Source organism: Bufo gargarizans, chromosome 3, assembly GCF_014858855.1.
Source record: "Bufo gargarizans isolate SCDJY-AF-19 chromosome 3, ASM1485885v1, whole genome shotgun sequence".
NCBI classification, from domain to species: Eukaryota; Metazoa; Chordata; class Amphibia; order Anura; family Bufonidae; genus Bufo; species Bufo gargarizans.
This window is the reverse complement of record NC_058082.1, coordinates 42,743,757-42,762,311: the sequence shown is the minus strand read 5'-3', so window position 1 is coordinate 42,762,311 and position 18,555 is coordinate 42,743,757. Positions and strand designations below refer to the sequence as shown.

General features: G+C 45.3%; 1 protein-coding gene across 2 annotated transcripts in view; it reads right to left on the bottom strand.

Annotated features, from left to right (window-relative positions):
- The window catches only part of MYO7A (myosin VIIA), a 148,371-nt gene that overhangs the window by 110,811 nt on the left and 19,005 nt on the right, over window positions 1–18,555 (bottom strand). For both annotated transcript variants that reach the window (XM_044284681.1, XM_044284682.1), the window contains exons 2-5: window positions 17,192–17,305; window positions 12,142–12,294; window positions 1,446–1,630; window positions 959–1,080 (exon numbers count right to left, since the gene is read on the bottom strand). In XM_044284681.1, the coding sequence (XP_044140616.1) occupies window positions 959–1,080; window positions 1,446–1,630; window positions 12,142–12,294; window positions 17,192–17,305 (574 nt within the window). The remainder of the gene's footprint in view (window positions 1–958; window positions 1,081–1,445; window positions 1,631–12,141; window positions 12,295–17,191; window positions 17,306–18,555) is intronic.

Genomic DNA, 18,555 nt, shown 5'->3' with positions numbered 1-18,555 from the left:
TTGTCATGGCGGTCTGGGTCTAACGGAGGAGAAGAGGAAAGAGAAGGTCTACATGACAGGAGATGTCACTGGATGTAAGAGGTATGTGGTGCTGTATGCTGTATGTTTTTTTTATTATAATTATATGAATTTTAAATTTGGCGACCACATTTTTCAGTTTAGGACCCAATTTGGGGTAATTTGGGGTATTTTTAGTCTGAAGATGTCATATGGTCTAGGAAGAGATTGTGTCGCTCATGAAGCACCACAGCCTCTTCATACAAAAAAAACTAAACTAAAATGGAGGGGGAGGGGGCCCAAGTTGGGTAGACAGCACCGGGCCTATCATGCACCTTATCCGCCCCTGGTGACTCGTGACTGCTGCGACCAGTGATTGGATGCAGTAGTCACATGACCTGTGTTGAAATGGATATTGACATAGGGAGACCCAGAACCTGAAGAGCCAACGGGACACCGTTAGAGCCAGAACACGGTGGTGCGGACCAGGTAGGTATGATCGCCACTGCAGGTCAGGCCATGCTGTGTGGTCTGTGTAAAACATTATAAAGCTGAACAATCCCTTTAAGGGGTTTCCCAGGCTTAGCTTAAGTAAATATTAAATTAATCACTGTATCAAGAAAAGTTCTTCAACTTTCTGATATAATGTGTGTTTTAATTTAGCAGTTTCAAGATCTCTGCTAGCGGTCAGTGAATAGAAACATTCTTAACCAGTCTTAAAACCTATTGAGAAATTGCTAGTGACTGTCTACCAGAGCTTTCTCTTCTCATAAACCCTGCAGCACTATGAACAGGACTAGGGAGAGAAAAAGTTCCATTCACTGACAGCTAGCAGAGATTGTTAAAATGATGATGGACTGAAAGCTGCAGAAATGTTTAGCATACTTTTTTTTTTTTTTTGCTGCATGACATGGTACATGAGGTTTTTAAGTATTATCAACTGGGGTTCTTTCCTACTGACCCTCCAGGATGGGATTGGCTTCCAGCACTTGTTGCTCTATCCACGAGTGTTGACCACTGATAGCTGCCAGGAATTGCAGGATAAGTTTGGTGCTCTCGGTTTTACCGGCACCAGATTCACCGCTGCAACAGATCACGTGTCAATGAAATTAATTCAGTTATACATAGTAGCATCAATAACGATAATTACAATATAAAACACAACAACGGCTACAAGTCTAAATGTAAATCCGAGATATAATATTGAACATTTTGCAATTATTGCTTCTTGCAGCCACCACTAGAGGGAGCTTATGAGCTTACTGCATCATTTGCGGTATGCAGTGAGCTCCCTCTAGTGGTGGCTTCAGGCAGTCAGAATTTTCCAATTACAACCTCTATAAAAGCATTAACAAACTAATAGGGACATTCACTTGGCATTTTAACTGTTTACAGTATATAACCCTGCGAGAGGGCCTGTATTGGGGCCATGGGGTTGTTTTTCTCACCTAATGATACAACACTGGTCCTTACTGTTTCGCTGCATGTTGAAGTAACAGTTGTCGGCTATGGCAAAGATGTGGGGGGGCATTTCTCCGATCTTTTTGTTGGTATAAAGGCGTATCTGGTCTGGAGTGTAGATGGGGAGTAGCTGGTAGGGGTTCACTGCAACTAATATGGATCCAGTGTAGGTCTGCAAGAGGAAAATGAGAGTCACATCACATACAACTTAACCTGCATACAGGGTACCGTTATATACCGTGCCTACTGTAACGCCCCAGAGTGGCATTACCACTTCTGCATCCTGCTACTATCTCTAATGGGCTAATATAATGTCATCTTATGTATTTTATTCAGGTCCACTTCACTGTGCATTTTCAATGTTTTGCAACTGTTTATATGTAATGTGCCTGGTTCACCAGCAGGTGGCAGCAAACACGGCAGAGCTGTACTTAGAGAGAATGGAGCTTTCCATTCCATAATAACCCCCCTCTGTAGAGGAGTGGGCTCGTCCAGATTCCTGCAGGAAGGGTGGGGACCTGTTCAACTATATACAAGGTCTGGACTAAATTTTTCTCTGAAATTCCTCAATTATTCCCCCTATTTATTGCTTCGCAGCCAAAGCCTGGGGTCTAGCCGTATCCAGGTAGGAGCTCTGTGACACATATAAAGAGAAATTTTAGGCCACACTATACCACTAGTATATTCCTATACCTGGGTCGCATTACATAGAGGACCCTAGGTGGAGGCGCCCATTGCACTACAATGTAGCATACAGCTGCTTACTAACCTGTACTGTGTTATCATATATAGACCTGTATTTAGTTCAGCGTTGCAAGGAGTGGGGCAGAGGGACTGCATACTTACCAACATTTGAACCCCAAATTTTCTGGTCATTTTATGCACTGCCTTTCCCCCAGACAGGACAGTCGAGAAACGTCCCTTTATGCATAAATTCTGAGACAATGTAGCAAAAATCTGCACTTGTTAATATTGGGAGCAGATTATTAAAGTGACTGTAGGATCCGACTACACAGGGTTTTATTGTAGTCTGTAACCATGGAAACACAGAGCTGTATGCACAAACTGATAGGAGCTTTTTAAACAGGAATACTAATTGTAACGTTTAATGCCCAAATCTTACTTACAAATATTTAAATCTCAATAGTGGGGCTAATTAAATCCTGCTATGTTCTGACTATGATCACCCCTTAAATAGTTTTACCTCTGTAGGCATTCTGCCTTTTTTTGTTTGTTTTTTAGGCCCCGTCTCAGCTGTATGTGGCACGAACCCAAACCCACTTTTATGCATATTTGCCCCTGTTGACCCATTTTACTGGATACTCTACAATATCCATGGGGGTAGGCTTCTGCCACTAGGAGGCAGCACTAATTGAAAAGTCTTGAGCTCCTCCCTCACAGCCTATGCCCACCTATAGGGGTTGTCACCCGACGCCCCCAAAGTAGCAATTAGCTTGTCTGGTCAGACCTTACCCCTGAGGCGCCCCCTAATTCATGAATGGCTCATGTCCGCTAGAGGAGATGACCGTACAAAGTGGCTCTCAGCTCCTGCTCATGGAGGGCGGTCCTCAGCGAGAGACCACCCTTCTATAACCTCCATATACATGACTGCTGCCAAAACTGGACAAATGGCAGAAAACTGGAATTGTCCAACTAAAGACCCTATATCAGGCATACCATGACATGCAATAATATCACATGCACATGAGATGGTGACATGGATTAGGTGGTCATAAGCTGCAGGTCACATGACGGTGACCAGAGGACATGCTGGTGAGATGTCTGCATGGCTCTTACCTGGAAACCATGCAGGCAGTGCAGGCTGTCGTGAGGCCTCCCATGACGCTGCAGGTCCAGAGTGTGGAGATTTGCGGGGTCAAGACCATTAGGCAGCAAAAGGGGTGATATAATGTTCTTACCAATCCATGTTCTGGCCCATAACGGTAAGAGGCAGGCTACCATAGGTGATGGCACCCTGTTTCGGTCTTGTCTATTCCCATCGCATCGAGGTCTGAGACCTCCACCTATCCTGAGAATGAAGGGGCCACATCGCTGATTCGGCACTGATGCCGCCTGCACAGCGGCGGCCTGGCCTTCCGATATAAGGGAATGGACCCCAGGTCCATTTAGTTTCATGCACAGCCAGGTGGCTGGAAAAATCTAGACGGGGCACAATCGGCAGTGTGGCCCCTTCATTCTTAGCAATGGTCAAGGATCCCACCTCCAAAGGTCAGACCCACACCTACTATAAAAAAAAATGCATGGTCTACCCATAGGCCATCACTTTTTGAGATGGATATACCCCTTTGCACCTATAGCTGACTGTTGTGACTACTTTTCTGACTACTTCTTCTTCACAGTACTTCTTCCCGATCCTGCCTGCCCTCCATTACTGACTACTGGCCTGTCTGACTACGCCCCAGAGTCCCAGACTCATCCTGCTACCTTTCCCATACGTTTTAGGGCTCATGCTGCTTACCGCAAATAGCCATCTGAAATACAATGCCATCGGCCGTGTGGACTCCTGGTGCGGGTTCGAAAACATTGACTTGAATGGGTCCGAGATCCGCAAAATACGAGAAAAGATAGGACATGTCTTATCTTTAGCGGTGCAGAGGCACGGACCCAAAATCCCACAGAAGCTCTTTGTAGTTCTTCTGTGGGCTTCCGATCCCTGCCTCTGCTCTGCAAAAGATAGGAGATTACCAATCTTCGGCCATATGTTGCCCATCGCGGACCCATTCAAGTCAATGGGTCCGCACCACGGAGAGCAGGCGGCCTGTGCCCATATACGCACTGAGCCCATATAGGCACTGAGCCCTTACGTTTGTGGGCATCAGCCCTGAAAGTGACTTCTGTTACCATAACCACCGTGTTGTGTCACACCGCTATATGGGGAATTATGGGGCACCTATGGGCCCACGGAGCACCCTGATTTAAAACAAAGTCGGGGGAGGGTGCTATAGGTGAATTTAGCTGTCTGACTGACTGTTTCTAAGGGTTGTAAGGGATTAGATAACAAAAGAGGTAAAGTTCGGCAGCAATAATCTTGGATCTCAAAAGGTTACCCTGCCTCCTTCTGGGACCACCTCAATTACTGGTGGCACCTTCTAAACCAATCACAGTTCAGCTTTCATTTCATAATCTGCTCTTGAAAAATGAAAGCTGCTCTGTGATTGGTTGCCAGGGGCAACCTTTTCCTTTTAGATGGGGATTAAATGTCTTCTTGCCTTAGCCTTAGCGCTTAGTGTGGAAGCTTTAAGGTGGCGTCCACCTTCGTTCCAGGAAACCCGATGGACCAATATGAATGTAATGATGGCTGGGTTATACGACAAGCAGAATGGAGATGGAGGCGGCGGCCGGAGACACGATGGTAATATGAATGGCTACACTGAAGAATACTCACCCTGCCCCCACAGTTAGTCTTAGGAAAGAAGAACGGGTTAGATAATTATCAGTCACGTTATACACACACCTGATCATAGGATATATCAGTTCCTTTTTTCAAGAAACCGTCAACCAGCTGCTGTTGATGGATCTGTTATTCTTGTCATAGGTCTCAGTTTAGTGCTTTGTACTACTAAGTTGTACTTGGCCCCTGTTCCCATCTGCCTTTTGACTTTGGTCTGTACTAGCAGTACACAGGATCCATCATACGACATTAACGCCGGCCGATGGACGCCATCGACCTATTATGGTGTCCATCAGGGTTCCGTCCATAAGAAAAGATGCATTTTCTTACAACCTTGACCAATTTCCTAAACCGAGCTGGCCGAAATCATGGGACAACCCCTTTAAGTACTAAATAGTAAAAACGGATCTGTCAAAAGCAGCTTGTTGATGGTTTCCTTTTCTTTTTTTCTGGGATTAAGTGAACTAAAATGACATGGTCAGAAGTCACAATATATTGCAAAGACATGGGATGCATTTAGGAATGCTTCCATTCAAAGACAACAAGCAGAGATCTTGAAAAGGGAGGAGTTGAACCGTAAAGTGCATTAAAAAGTTGCAGAATTTTTTATTCTAAACAGGTATCGGTCGCACATCTAGACTGGCAGCAAATGGGCGAGAGCTGCAGGGGGAATCTAATGTCTTAAAGGGGAACTCTACCAGAACAAGAAAAAACTATTTCCGAGTGTAGTTATTCACTTTGTCCTCTTGCGAATGTCCAGGTTTGTCCCTCTCCAGGAAGATGGCAATAGGGTAAATAGTGACCCCCACGAGACACCCACAAAGATCTGCCGAGGTCTCTGTAACCCCAGGATGTCAGCATAAGTAATACAAGGTCACACACCGAAGTCTCCCGGGGGGGGGGGGGGAACATCTCCTATTCTTACCATGAATTATTCAGGGCAGTGATAGGGTTAATTCTGCTCATACAATGGCCGCCACAATGCGCATTAAATCTTAATGCAGATCATGTAGACGGTCGGCCATAATTATCTGTCTCATATCTCACCCTTGTATCTGGGTGACACGTTCCTGCAGATCCGCTGGAGTGGATAGTGTTGCCAGTTCAGCATTTAAGTAACTTTACAAATACTTAGTATCATGTCCTATACTCCAGTCCCCTCCAGAGTTGCAATAAAAAAAATTCTGCTGGCTGCCACTTGAAACTGAGCTTCACGAAAGACGGTAAAAATTCTAACTGCAGCTCTGGATGTGACTAGAGTATAAGTCTGCTGGCGCCACTTGGAACTGATTTCCCATAATAGACTATAGTTCTGGATTGGATATTCTTGCCATAGAGCTACAAGAAATCCAGCAAAAATTTTAAATGCAGGCTTGTATGTGACTAGTGTATACTGCTGGGGAACATGCAACCATAGCCACTGTGTTTGTCCACACTTTTAGGTTCCAGATTATGCGCTGATTAATTTTACAACACATCTTTATATGGGTCAGTTTTCTGATACAGTGCTCTAAATCTCCTGCATAGACATAGAGTGACATGATACAATTCTGACTACCTGCTGTCACAACCAGACAGCTGAGAAGCTCTGACAGAGGCCTTTCAGAACCTCCCCCTTGAGTTCTGTGTTGTGGTATTCAGCTCCTCCTCTCATTAGCATCTCTCAGCTGTTATGTGTTGGACTAATTGTTTCCCTTTAAATTCTTTCCCAGAATGCTTTTCTGGGCGGCTTATATTTCTTCCTGGAGTATGTGTGCTTGCCCATCTGGTTCTCCTCTCCTCCACAAAGTTAAGTGTTACACTGTTATCTGTTATTTTCTGTTTGCTGGATCCCAGGTGACCCTGACTCCCTCCGTGTCTGGTGTAGGGAGCCGGTGGTCGTGTCCCCTCACTAATGTAGGGTGCTCAGGGCTTTATAGTCAAGGTTCGTGGATATGCATACCTCCACCATTCGGATCTATGCATAGGCTGAGCAGCCAGGGAAAGTGCCAGGTCTTCTACAGGGGTCTCCCTTTCGTTCCTTAGCTTTTGGATCCAGCGAGTCATTTATACATGTTGTTTTGCCTTGTTACCTGTACACATTCCGTGACATTATAAGCCGCCCAGACCGTCTTAAGCATGGATCCGGTTTCACTTTTGGCTGAACGCCTCCAGGGTCTTTCATTGGAGGTAGCTGACCTCCGTAAGACTTTTTCTCAGCTTCAAGTGACCGGTTCAGCTTGCGTTCATGGAGCTTGTTCTGAGCCTAAGATCTCGCTCCCGGATACGTTCTCCGGGGGTAGTGAGAATTTTGTGCGTTTTAGAGAGGCTTGCAAACTCCATTTTCGCCTTCTTCCCCATTCTTCTGGTGATGAGGAACGGAGGGTGGGGATCATTATATCGCTGCTCAGGGGTAACGCTCAGTCCTGGGCCTTTTCGCTGCCGGAGGGGGCACGGCCCCTCCGTTCAGTGGATGAATTCTTTTTAGCCCTGGGTCAGATATATGATGATCCGGATCGTATTGCTCTGGCGGAGTCTAGACTACGTCTCCTATGCCAGGGTAAACAATCCGCAGAAATATACTGCTCAGAATTTCGGAGTTGGGCAGCTGATACTGGTTGGAATGATGCTGCACTCCGAAGTCAATTTTGCCATGGTCTTTCAGAGGGATTGAAAGATGCATTTGCCTTTCATGAAAGGCCTATTTCTTTGGACTCTGCTATGTCTCAGGCCGTTCGTATTGACAGGCGTCTTAGAGAGAGAGGAGAGATCTCTCCTTCCTGTCATACTCGGTCCCAGGACTGTGCAGCGGTCCCATTCTCTGCGCAGGGGTCTCAGTCGCTGTCAGCCCCTTCTGAGCAGGAGCCCATGCAGTTGGGGTTGATTGCTTCTGACAATAGAAGATTCAGCCCGCATGGGAGGGTTTGTTTTTGTTGTGGAGGTATTAATCATTTGGCAAATATTTGTCCCTCTAGGAGATTCAGGCAGTTCTCTGGGTATAATAAAGAAACAAAGAGGAAAAAATCTTTGAAAAATGTTCCGTCTGTTACTATTGGCAGGATTGAGGCGGAGATTGAAGATTTTCCGTTTGCTTGTAGTTCCCGTTTTGTCCTGCCGGCTAGGGTGGCGCTAGAGAGCAATAACATTTTTTGTGAGATTTTTGTGGATAGTGGAGCAGCGGTCAATCTCATTGATAATCACTTTGCGATAACTCATGGTTTCCAGGTGTGCGCTTTGAGAAAGGATATTCCTGTATTTGCTATCGATTCCGCTCCACTTTCTCAGAAATCATTAAAGGGCATAGTTCACAATATCCGTTTAATTGTAAGTGATGCTCATGTTGAGGATGTGTCATGTTTCGTCCTTAGCGGTTTGCCCACCCCGCTGGTGTTGGGGCTGCCCTGGCTCACTAAGCATAACCCCACCATTGATTGGCAAGCGAAGCAAATAAATGGTTGGAGTGACTTTTGCAGAGAGAATTGCCTCATGACATCTGTTTCTGAGGTTGCTACTAAGACTGTACCATCTTTTCTCTCTGAATTTTCGGATGTCTTCTCTGAGAGTGGAGTTCAGGATTTGCCCCCGCACAGGGAGTACGATTGCCCTATTAATCTCATCCCAGGTGCCAAGCTGCCTAAATCTCGTTTATACAATCTTTCCCAACCTGAGAGGATCGCTATGCGTACTTATATCTCTGAGAGTCTGAGAAAGGGACACATACGACCCTCGAAGTCACCTGTTGCCGCTGGTTTTTTCTTTGTTAAGAAAAAAGATGGTTCTTTAAGACCTTGTCTGGATTTCAGGGAGCTGAACAATATCACAATTCGTGACCCTTATCCGCTTCCTCTGATCCCGGACCTATTTAACCAGGTTGTTGGGGCTAAACTCTTTTCCAAATTAGATTTAAGAGGGGCATACAACCTGGTCAGGGTCAGAGAAGGGGACGAATGGAAGACGGCCTTCAATACCCCTGAGGGCCATTTTGAAAACTTGGTTATGCCTTTTGGTTTGATGAATGCCCCAGCCGTTTTCCAGCATTTCGTGAACAGCATTTTTTATCATTTGATGGGAAAATTTGTATTGGTGTATTTGGATGACATTTTGATTTTTTCTCCCGATTTCAAAACTCATAAGGAACATTTACGTCAGGTCTTGCTCATCCTGCGGGAGAATAAATTATATGCGAAACTGGAAAAATGTGTGTTTGCGGTTCCAGAAATTCAATTTCTGGGGTTTCTTCTCTCCGCTTCTGGTTTTCGCATGGACCCAGAGAAGGTCCGCGCTGTGCTTGAGTGGGAGCTTCCTGAGAATCAAAAGGCGCTGATGCGTTTTTTGGGCTTTGCCAATTATTACAGGAAGTTTATCTTAAATTATTCTTCTATTGTTAAACCACTCACTGATATGACCAGAAAGGGGGTAGATTTTTCTTCTTGGTCAGTAGAGGCGCGTAAGGCTTTTTCTGATATCAAGGAGAGTTTTGCTTCCGCTCCCATCTTGGTGCAACCTGATGTTTCGTTACCCTTCATAGTTGAGGTTGATGCTTCTGAGGTGGGTGTGGGGGCGGTCTTGTCTCAGGGTTCCTCTCCTGCCAATTGGCGACCGTGTGCCTTTTTCTCAAGAAAACTCTCCTCCGCAGAGAGAAATTACGATGTGGGAGATAGGGAATTGTTGGCCATCAAGTTGGCTTTTGAGGAATGGCGCCATTGGCTAGAGGGAGCCAGACACCCTATTACCGTATTTACTGACCATAAAAATCTGGCCTACTTGGAGTCAGCCAAGCGTCTGAACCCGAGACAGGCCAGATGGTCGTTGTTCTTTTCTAGGTTTAATTTTGTTGTCACGTTCCGCCCTGGAGTTAAGAATGTGAAGGCAGATGCCCTGTCACGTTGTTTTCCGGGAGGCGGGAATTTTGAAGACCCGGGTCCCATTTTGGCTGAAGGTGTGGTGGTCTCTGCTCTTTTTCCTGAATTGGAGGCAGAAGTGCAGGCAGCCCAGTCAGAGGCTCCTGATCTTTGTCCTCCTGGGAGGTTGTTTGTGCCTCTCGCTTTAAGACACAAGATTTTTAAAGAACACCACGATACGGTCCTTGCTGGGCACCCGGGGGTAAGAGCCACACTGGATCTCATCGCTCGGAGATTCTGGTGGCCTGCGCTTCGTAAGTCGGTTGAGGGTTTTGTGGCAGCCTGCGAGACTTGCGCTCGTGCCAAAGTCCCTCATTCACGGCCATCAGGTCCTCTCCTTCCCTTACCCATTCCTTCCCGTCCTTGGACACATCTGTCCATGGACTTTATCACGGACCTGCCTCGTTCCTCGGGGAAGACTGTGATTCTGGTGGTGGTGGACCGTTTTAGCAAAATGGTGCATTTCATCCCTTTTCCTGGTTTGCCCAATGCTAAGACGCTGGCGCAGGCATTTGTTGATCACATTGTCAAATTGCACGGTATTCCTTCAGACATAGTCTCTGATAGGGGCACGCAGTTTGTTTCCAGATTCTGGAAGGCTTTCTGTTCTCGCTTGGGGGTTCGGTTGTCATTCTCTTCTGCTTTCCACCCGCAGTCGAATGGCCAGACAGAGCGCGTCAATCAGAATCTGGAGACATATCTGCGCTGTTTTGTGGCGGAGAATCAAGAGGATTGGTGTTCTTTTTTGTCCCTTGCTGAGTTTGCTTTAAATAACCGTCGTCAGGAGTCCTCTGATAAGTCACCATTTTTTGGTGCATATGGGTTTCATCCACAGTTTGGGACTTTCTCGGGAGAGGGGTCTTCTGGTTTACCTGATGAGGACAGATTCTCCTCGTCTTTGTCATCTATTTGGCAAAAGATTCAAGATAATCTAAAGAGCATGACTGAGAGATATAAGCGTGTGGCTGATAAGAGACGTGTGCTTGGTCCGGACCTGAATGTTGGTGATCTGGTGTGGTTGTCTACCAAGAATATCAAATTGAAGGTTCCCTCCTGGAAGTTGGGTCCTAGGTTTATTGGGCCTTACAAAATCCTGTCTGTCATCAATCCTGTTGCATACCGTCTTGATCTTCCTCAGACTTGGAAGATCCATAATGTTTTTCATAAGTCCTTATTGAAACCTTATGTTCAACCCATTGTACCCTCGCCTTTGCCTCCTCCTCCGATTATGGTTGATGGGAATCTTGAATTTCAGGTCTCTAGGATTGTGGATTCTCGTCTTGTCCGCGGTTCTCTTCAGTACCTTGTTCACTGGGAGGGGTATGGTCCTGAGGAGAGGATGTGGGTCTCAGTGACGGACATTAAAGCCTCTCGTCTCATCAAGGCTTTCCATAGGTCCCATCCTGAGAAGGTGGGTTCTGAGTGTCCGGAGTCCACTCGTAGAGGGAGGGGTACTGTCACAACCAGACAGCTGAGAAGCTCTGACAGAGGCCTTTCAGAACCTCCCCCTTGAGTTCTGTGTTGTGGTATTCAGCTCCTCCTCTCATTAGCATCTCTCAGCTGTTATGTGTTGGACTAATTGTTTCCCTTTAAATTCTTTCCCAGAATGCTTTTCTGGGCGGCTTATATTTCTTCCTGGAGTATGTGTGCTTGCCCATCTGGTTCTCCTCTCCTCCACAAAGTTAAGTGTTACACTGTTATCTGTTATTTTCTGTTTGCTGGATCCCAGGTGACCCTGACTCCCTCCGTGTCTGGTGTAGGGAGCCGGTGGTCGTGTCCCCTCACTAATGTAGGGTGCTCAGGGCTTTATAGTCAAGGTTCGTGGATATGCATACCTCCACCATTTGGATCTATGCATAGGCTGAGCAGCCAGGGAAAGTGCCAGGTCTTCTACAGGGGTCTCCCTTTCGTTCCTTAGCTTTTGGATCCAGCGAGACATTTATGCATGTTGTTTTGCCTTGTTACCTGTACACATTCCGTGACACCTGCAGCCACCACTAGAGGGAGCTCACTGCATACTGTTTTATTATTACATAAAAACTGTATGCAGCGAGCCCCCTCTAGTGGTGGCTGCAGGCAATCAGAAGTGTATCATGTCACTTTATGTCTCTGCAGGGGGAATTTGGAGCTCTGTATCAGAAAAATTAAGCTTATAAAAATATATTATGAAAATAGAATTTTGGATGATGGTGGTGACTTTTGGACATTTACTTTCAGGTTCTGGAAAACTGATCTGTAAATATTCCCTTAACACTTGCTCTACTCCTTTACAAGGAATCCATGGGATCTGGGAAGCAGCAATGACTAACATCTTGGCAACCTCCGTATAATCCTCCACCTTTGCTTCCTGTGTGTCAAGAATACAGAAAGTATCCACATCCTCGGACTCACATATATGAGGTGCTCCCTGTATCGAATGAGTAGATTACGCAGGATCCCAGCCTCGTTGAGATCTCCTAGGCGGATCATGTCCTCCACTCCATGGATTGATGTTGGGTGCATCGGTTTAATGTGTGTTGCATTTTGAGGAGATATCCAGTTTTCCTGGAAGTGAAACAGATTAGTATAAAAGACGTTTATAATTTATCGAATAATTTAAAGGGGGGTTCCACCTAAAAAAAGTAAAGCTGGGTGACAACTAATATGGCCGATGTCCCTGCTATCAACATACTGTACCTTCATTTGAATTCTTATTTAGCAGGACAAGACCCATTCCTGTTACACTGCTGGTGCCCTCAAAATAGTCAGTAATGCCCCCCTGTAAATTATTATTAACTCTATCCCTTTATGGTCTAGGTTCAATCATCACCCAGCTTGGCCTTGAACAGATACATGCGAGAAAAAGTTGAATTACAGTCTCTAACACCTTTTTGCATATATCGTGGTGGAACACTGAGGTCATGACCCAACAGAGCCACTATTTTGTTAGTCAGAGTTGGAAAGTTCTCAGCCACAGTTGTCTCCCAGGGTTGGGAATCATGACTGTTTCCCTAGTGTTCTAGAGTAGTGGAGAGATTCATGTCTGCTTCCTTGGTGGTGTAGGATAGTGGAAGGTTTGCTGCTTGCTTCCCTAGTGGTCTAGAGTAGTAGAGGGATTTATGCCTGTTTCCCTACTGATTTAAGGTAGGGGACTCATGCTTGCTTTACGCTAGCGAAGTGTAGGGATTCATACCTGCTTGATTCATGGCTGCTTCCCTAGTGGTCTAAGGTAGTGAAGAGATCCATGCTTGCCACCCTGGTGGTCTAGGGGAGTAAAGTGATTCATGCCTGCTTCCTTTGGGATATAGTGGATGGAATCATGGCTGCTTCCCTAGTGGTCTAGGGAAGTGAGGGGATTCATATCTGCATCTGGTAGTCTGGGTTAGTGGAGAGCTTCATCCCTGCTTCCCTGGTGGTCTAAGGTAGTGGAGAGATTCATGCATGCTTCTGCTGTAGGGTAGTGAAGGGATTCATGCCTGCTTCCTTGATGGTCTAGGGTAGTGGAGGGATTCATATCTGCCTCCCTAGTGGTCTAGCATGGTGGAGAGATTCATGCGTGGTGCGATGGTAGTGGGTAGTGGAAGAATTCATTCTAGATTTTATGGTATTCTAGGGTAGTGAGTACTACTACCTGCTTCCCTGTCTATGGTTGTGGAGGTAGGGGCGGAACTACTACTGTAGCAGCCATCTCGGCTGCTACAGAGACCAAAATATCAAGGAGACTGGCCTGGCAGTAGCTGAGACCATAGCTCAAGGATGGCCAACCTGAGGCTCTGCCTTGTTTTACAGCTGACCATCTAAGGACCGCGGTGCTAACCACCATACAGACAGAGATAGAGCATTTTAGAAACTGGGTGAGGAGTGAGAGCTGCAAGTCGTAACTGCACATCGCATTTCCGACCTAGTTTCTAAAGGTTCTGTTTCTAGCTGTATGCTTTGGCTTTAGTCTTGTTTTAAAGCTTAGATTGTCTCATATCTCTAGGTAAAATATAGCCTGACTGTTATATTGGCAGCCCATGTCCACCACTGCTCTGTTATCCCAGGTGGGCTGCAGTTTTTTTCGTGCAGGTCCGACTACCATAATCTTCTGACCTATCTTCCCGGGCAGGCTGCAGTCCCTCCATTCCGACTGGGCCTCTTTTTAGGGCGCGCAACCGCTCCCTACGGCTCTTAAAGGGGCAAGTGTGTCCCAATCTTTATCAACCACTGGCTTCTAACCTAGGGGTATTTCAGATACCTTCCCAAGTGGCAGAGTGTCTGAGCAATAGGTTTGTTAGCTTGCTAGATCCTTCTTGTCTGCCCATGTACTTCTGCCTGATTCCCAGATTCTGACCCTCTGCTTCCTGACCTGACCCTGGCCTAATCACTGTACTGACCCTGTTCTGCCTGCCCTGACCTTTGGACTGTTTCATGGATTTGCACAAACTCTGCTTGCTCTGACCTCAGCTTATTACTCTTTTGCCTGATCCCTCTGTGCTTCACACCGGTGTCTCTGACCTCTGTGGGTCAGCTGTTAACCACACCAGGACTAATTCAGGAGGTAAAGTCTTGTGACTCCCCTGCAGCACAGTCCAGATCTCTGTATAGGGATTAAAGGGTGAATACCAGGGGACTGCTAGGATAAGGCCCTTAGGATTAGCCCAAAGTCAAATAGGTTATTTGATGCAGAGGTTCCACACCCACTACCTGTAACAGCCCTCTCCTTTAGCTATGTCTCAGCTAGCATGGAGGAGGAAAGTGGGGCATGCTGACAGGCTGCAGGGAAAGGAGAGAAATATAGATCCTCTCCTCTCTGTGTAACTACTGTACATGACCCCATGGAGAGGGGTAACATGAACTCATGTGCATGTTATCCCCTGCTCCTCCATCAATTACAGAGCATACTTGTACATATAAGGTCCTTTTTCCAGAAAACAAGTGAAAAGATATGCGCTTGCTCATCTAGTCACCCCTTTGCACCTAATTTGGACATTTATTGATCATCGACGCAGACGTTTGCCAGTGTCCGGATCTCGTCGTAAAGTAAGTCACCCACGAAACACTTGCACCACAGTCACACAAACATCATTAAAGTTTAGATTTTACACTGTCCCTATCCTATGCTTTTGCCATAAAATGTACTATCATTGTACAAAAGTAGTAAAACTTAAGTAGAACTGCACATATTTGGTATTGCCATAACCGTACCAACCCAGAGAATTACACATCATTTATGCCACATGATGGTGGTGAGGGAACTCAAAAGTTTCATATGGATCCCAGCTTTTTCTACAAACCGGATTCCAAAAAAGTTGGGACACTAAACAAATTGTGAATAAAAACTGAATGCAATGATGTGGAGATGGCAAATGTCAATATTTTATTTGTAATAGAACGTAGATGACAGATCAAACGTTTAATCCGAGTAAATGTATCATTTTAAAGGAAAAATACGTTGATTCAAATTTTCACTGTGTCAACAAATCCCCAAAAAGTTGGGACAAGTAGCAATAAGAGGCTGGAAAAAGTAAATTTGAGCATAACGAAGAGCTGGAAGACCAATTAACACTAATTAGGTCAATTGGCAACATGATTGGGTATAAAAAGAGCTTCTCAGAGCGGCAGTGTCTCTCAGAAGCCAAGATGGGTAGAGGATCACCAATTCCCACAATGTTGCGCAGAAAGATAGTGGAGCAATATCAGAAAGGTGTTACCCAGCGAAAAATTGCAAAGACTTTGCATCTATCATCATCAACTGTGCATAACATCACCCGAAGATTCAGAGAATCTGGAACAATCTCTGTGCGTAAGGGTCAAGGCCGTAAAACCATACTGGATGCCCGTGATCTCCGGGCCCTTAAACGACACTGCACCACAAACAGGAATGCTACTGTAAAGGAAATCACAGAACGGGCTCAGGAATACTTCCAGAAACCATTGTCAGTGAACACAATCCACCATGCCATCCGCCGGTGCCAGCTGAAACTCTACAGTGCAAAGAAGAAGCCATTTCTATGCAAGATCCACAAGCTCAGGCGTTTTCACTGGGCCAGGGATCATTTAAAATGGAGTGTGGCAAAATGGAAGACTGTTCTGTGGTCAGACGAGTCACGATTCAAAGTTCTTTTTGGAAATCTGGGACGCCATGTCATCCGGACCAAAGAGGACAAGGACAACCCAAGTTGTTATCAACGCTCAGTTCAGAAGCCTGCATCTCTGATGGTATGGGGTTGCATGAGTGCGTGTGGCATGGGCAGCTTGCATGTCTGGAAAGGCACCATCAATGCAGAAAAATATATTCAGGTTCTAGAACAACATCTGCTCCCATCCAGACGTCATCTCTTTCAGGGAAGACCCTGCATTTTTCAACAAGATGATGCCAGACCACATTCTGCATCAATCACAACATCATGGCTGCGTAGGAGAAGGATCCGGGTACTGAAATGGCCGGTCTGCAGTCCAGATCTTTCACCTATAGAGAACATTTGGCGCATCATAAAGAGGAAGGTGCAACAAAGAAGGCCCAAGACGATTGAACAGTTAGAGGCCTGTATTAGACAAGAATGGGAGAGCATTCCTATTTCTAAACTTGAGAAACTGGTCTCCTCGGTCCCCAGACGTCTGTTGAGTGTTGTAAGAAGAAGGGGAGATGCCACGCAGTGGTGAAAATGGCCTTGTCCCAACTTTTTGGGGATTTGTTGACACCATGAAATTTTGATTCAACATATTTTTCCCTTAAAATGGTACATTTTCTCAGCTTAAACTTTTGTTCCGTGATTTATGTTCTATTCTGAATAAAATATTAGAAGTTGGCACCTCCACATCATTGCATTCAGTTTTTATTCACGATTTGTATAGTGTCCCAACTTTTTTGGAATCCGGTTTGTAGTTACAACCCTGTGTGGAGAGGTTACTGCCCTAGTCTATGGTAGTGGAGTATTTAATATCCATTTCCTTGGGGGTCTAGGGTAATGAAGGAGTTAGCCTTGGCTACAGTGTTCCCACCATGTCACAGGCAGCACATGGACAACTAAAGTAGGTCTACAGTGTAAAGACCTTGCTTCCTAGAAACTGATTGTTGGGGGCTTGAGATGCATTCGCCGCTGAATCTTCAAGTTAGACTTTAATAGTAAGCTAAGAGGTCCCAAATAAATATTTTTTGCTAGACTTTTTGGCCTAAACATATTTAACACCATAGAATGCAAGAGCTGGGCAGCCCCTCCAGAAATCCACCCTCTTGTGGAGATCTGCAGATTTTCCTGACAATAATGTACATTACAAGTGTTGTTGACCATAAAGGAAGAAACATGGTGGCAAATGTGTAATGGTGCAAAATTAGGGTCTGACCCATCAAGATGGCTCTTTTGTGGCATTTACCCTTTACGACTTACGCTCAAAAGTGAAAAATATCAAATACTTGTTGGATTGGGATAAATTTGACTCATGTTTGACCAGGTCTTAGTCTCCACTAATACAAACTTACATTTCCTTCATCATCCAAGACCTGGATCTGACCCGAGTCGCACAGCTTAACCACGGCTCCAACCGGAACATCAAACTCTCGACCCGTCTTAAGGTCCAGCCAGACATAGTCACCCTGAAAGATAGGAGATCAGATAAGATTATATTCTGTTCTTCAAGGTGAAGGATTCCTTTCTACATCAACCATAAGCAGGGCTGGTGGCCCTTGATTTTGAGAAGACCATTGTGTAGCAAGGTGTTGAACTCGGGATGTTTAGGGTTTTTCACTTTTATGATTTCTCAATCAAACGTCGCACCACTCATTTTTTGGATCAACCACAGTACTAATGATAACATCTCAAATTTCGATTTGTCATGGCTAAAAATTTTATTTTTGGTATTCTGTAGCTATGTTGAAGGACGATTTAATTAAAACCATGGTATTGTCATAGAATGCTATGAAAAGAAAAACTTTCCTTTATACTGGCATCTCATAGTCAAGAATCTGATGACAATCTAACATCTAGATCACCAAGTATGGACATTAAATCACTAGGTCACCGGGCACCAAGAATAATCACTGTATTCTCAAGGACAGAGCATTAAATCTGTGGACCACCTGGAGTAGGACAATTAAATCATCAAATTCTGGACACTATACCACTAGATTACCAGGGATAGAACACTGAAACATTAAATAACCCTTGATAGGACAGTAGACCACTACATCACCAGGGACAGGACACTAAACACTGGATAATCAGTATAGGAAAGTAAACCACTAGATTATCAGGATAGGACAGCAAACCTCTGGATCAGTACAGATAAGACACCAAACATTAGATAACCAAGATAGGCCAGTAAACCACTAGATCACCAGGGCAGAAGACACTAAACACTAGATCAAAGGGACAGAAATAAACATCTAGTTCATGCAAGGCAGGAGTATAATACACTGGATCACCAGGATACAACAGTAAACCACAAGATCACCGGGGACAGGACACTGAACACTTGATCACCAGAATAGGACAGTACACCACAAAGTCACTGGGACAGTCACTGTATTCTCAAGGAGAGGACTATAAACTGTTACAAGGGACAAACTGTAGAGCATTAAATCAGTGGATCACCTGGATTAGGACAGTTAAATCATCAAGGTCAGGACACAAAACCACTAGATCACCATGGATAGAACACTGAAACACTAGATATCAAGGATAGGACATTAAACCACTAGATTGCCAGAAACAGGACACTAAACACTAGATCATCAGGATATAAGTAAACCACAAGGTCACCAGGGACAGGACGCTAAACCACATGGTCACCAGGGACAGGACGCTAAACCACATGGTCACCAGGGACAGGACGCTAAACCACATG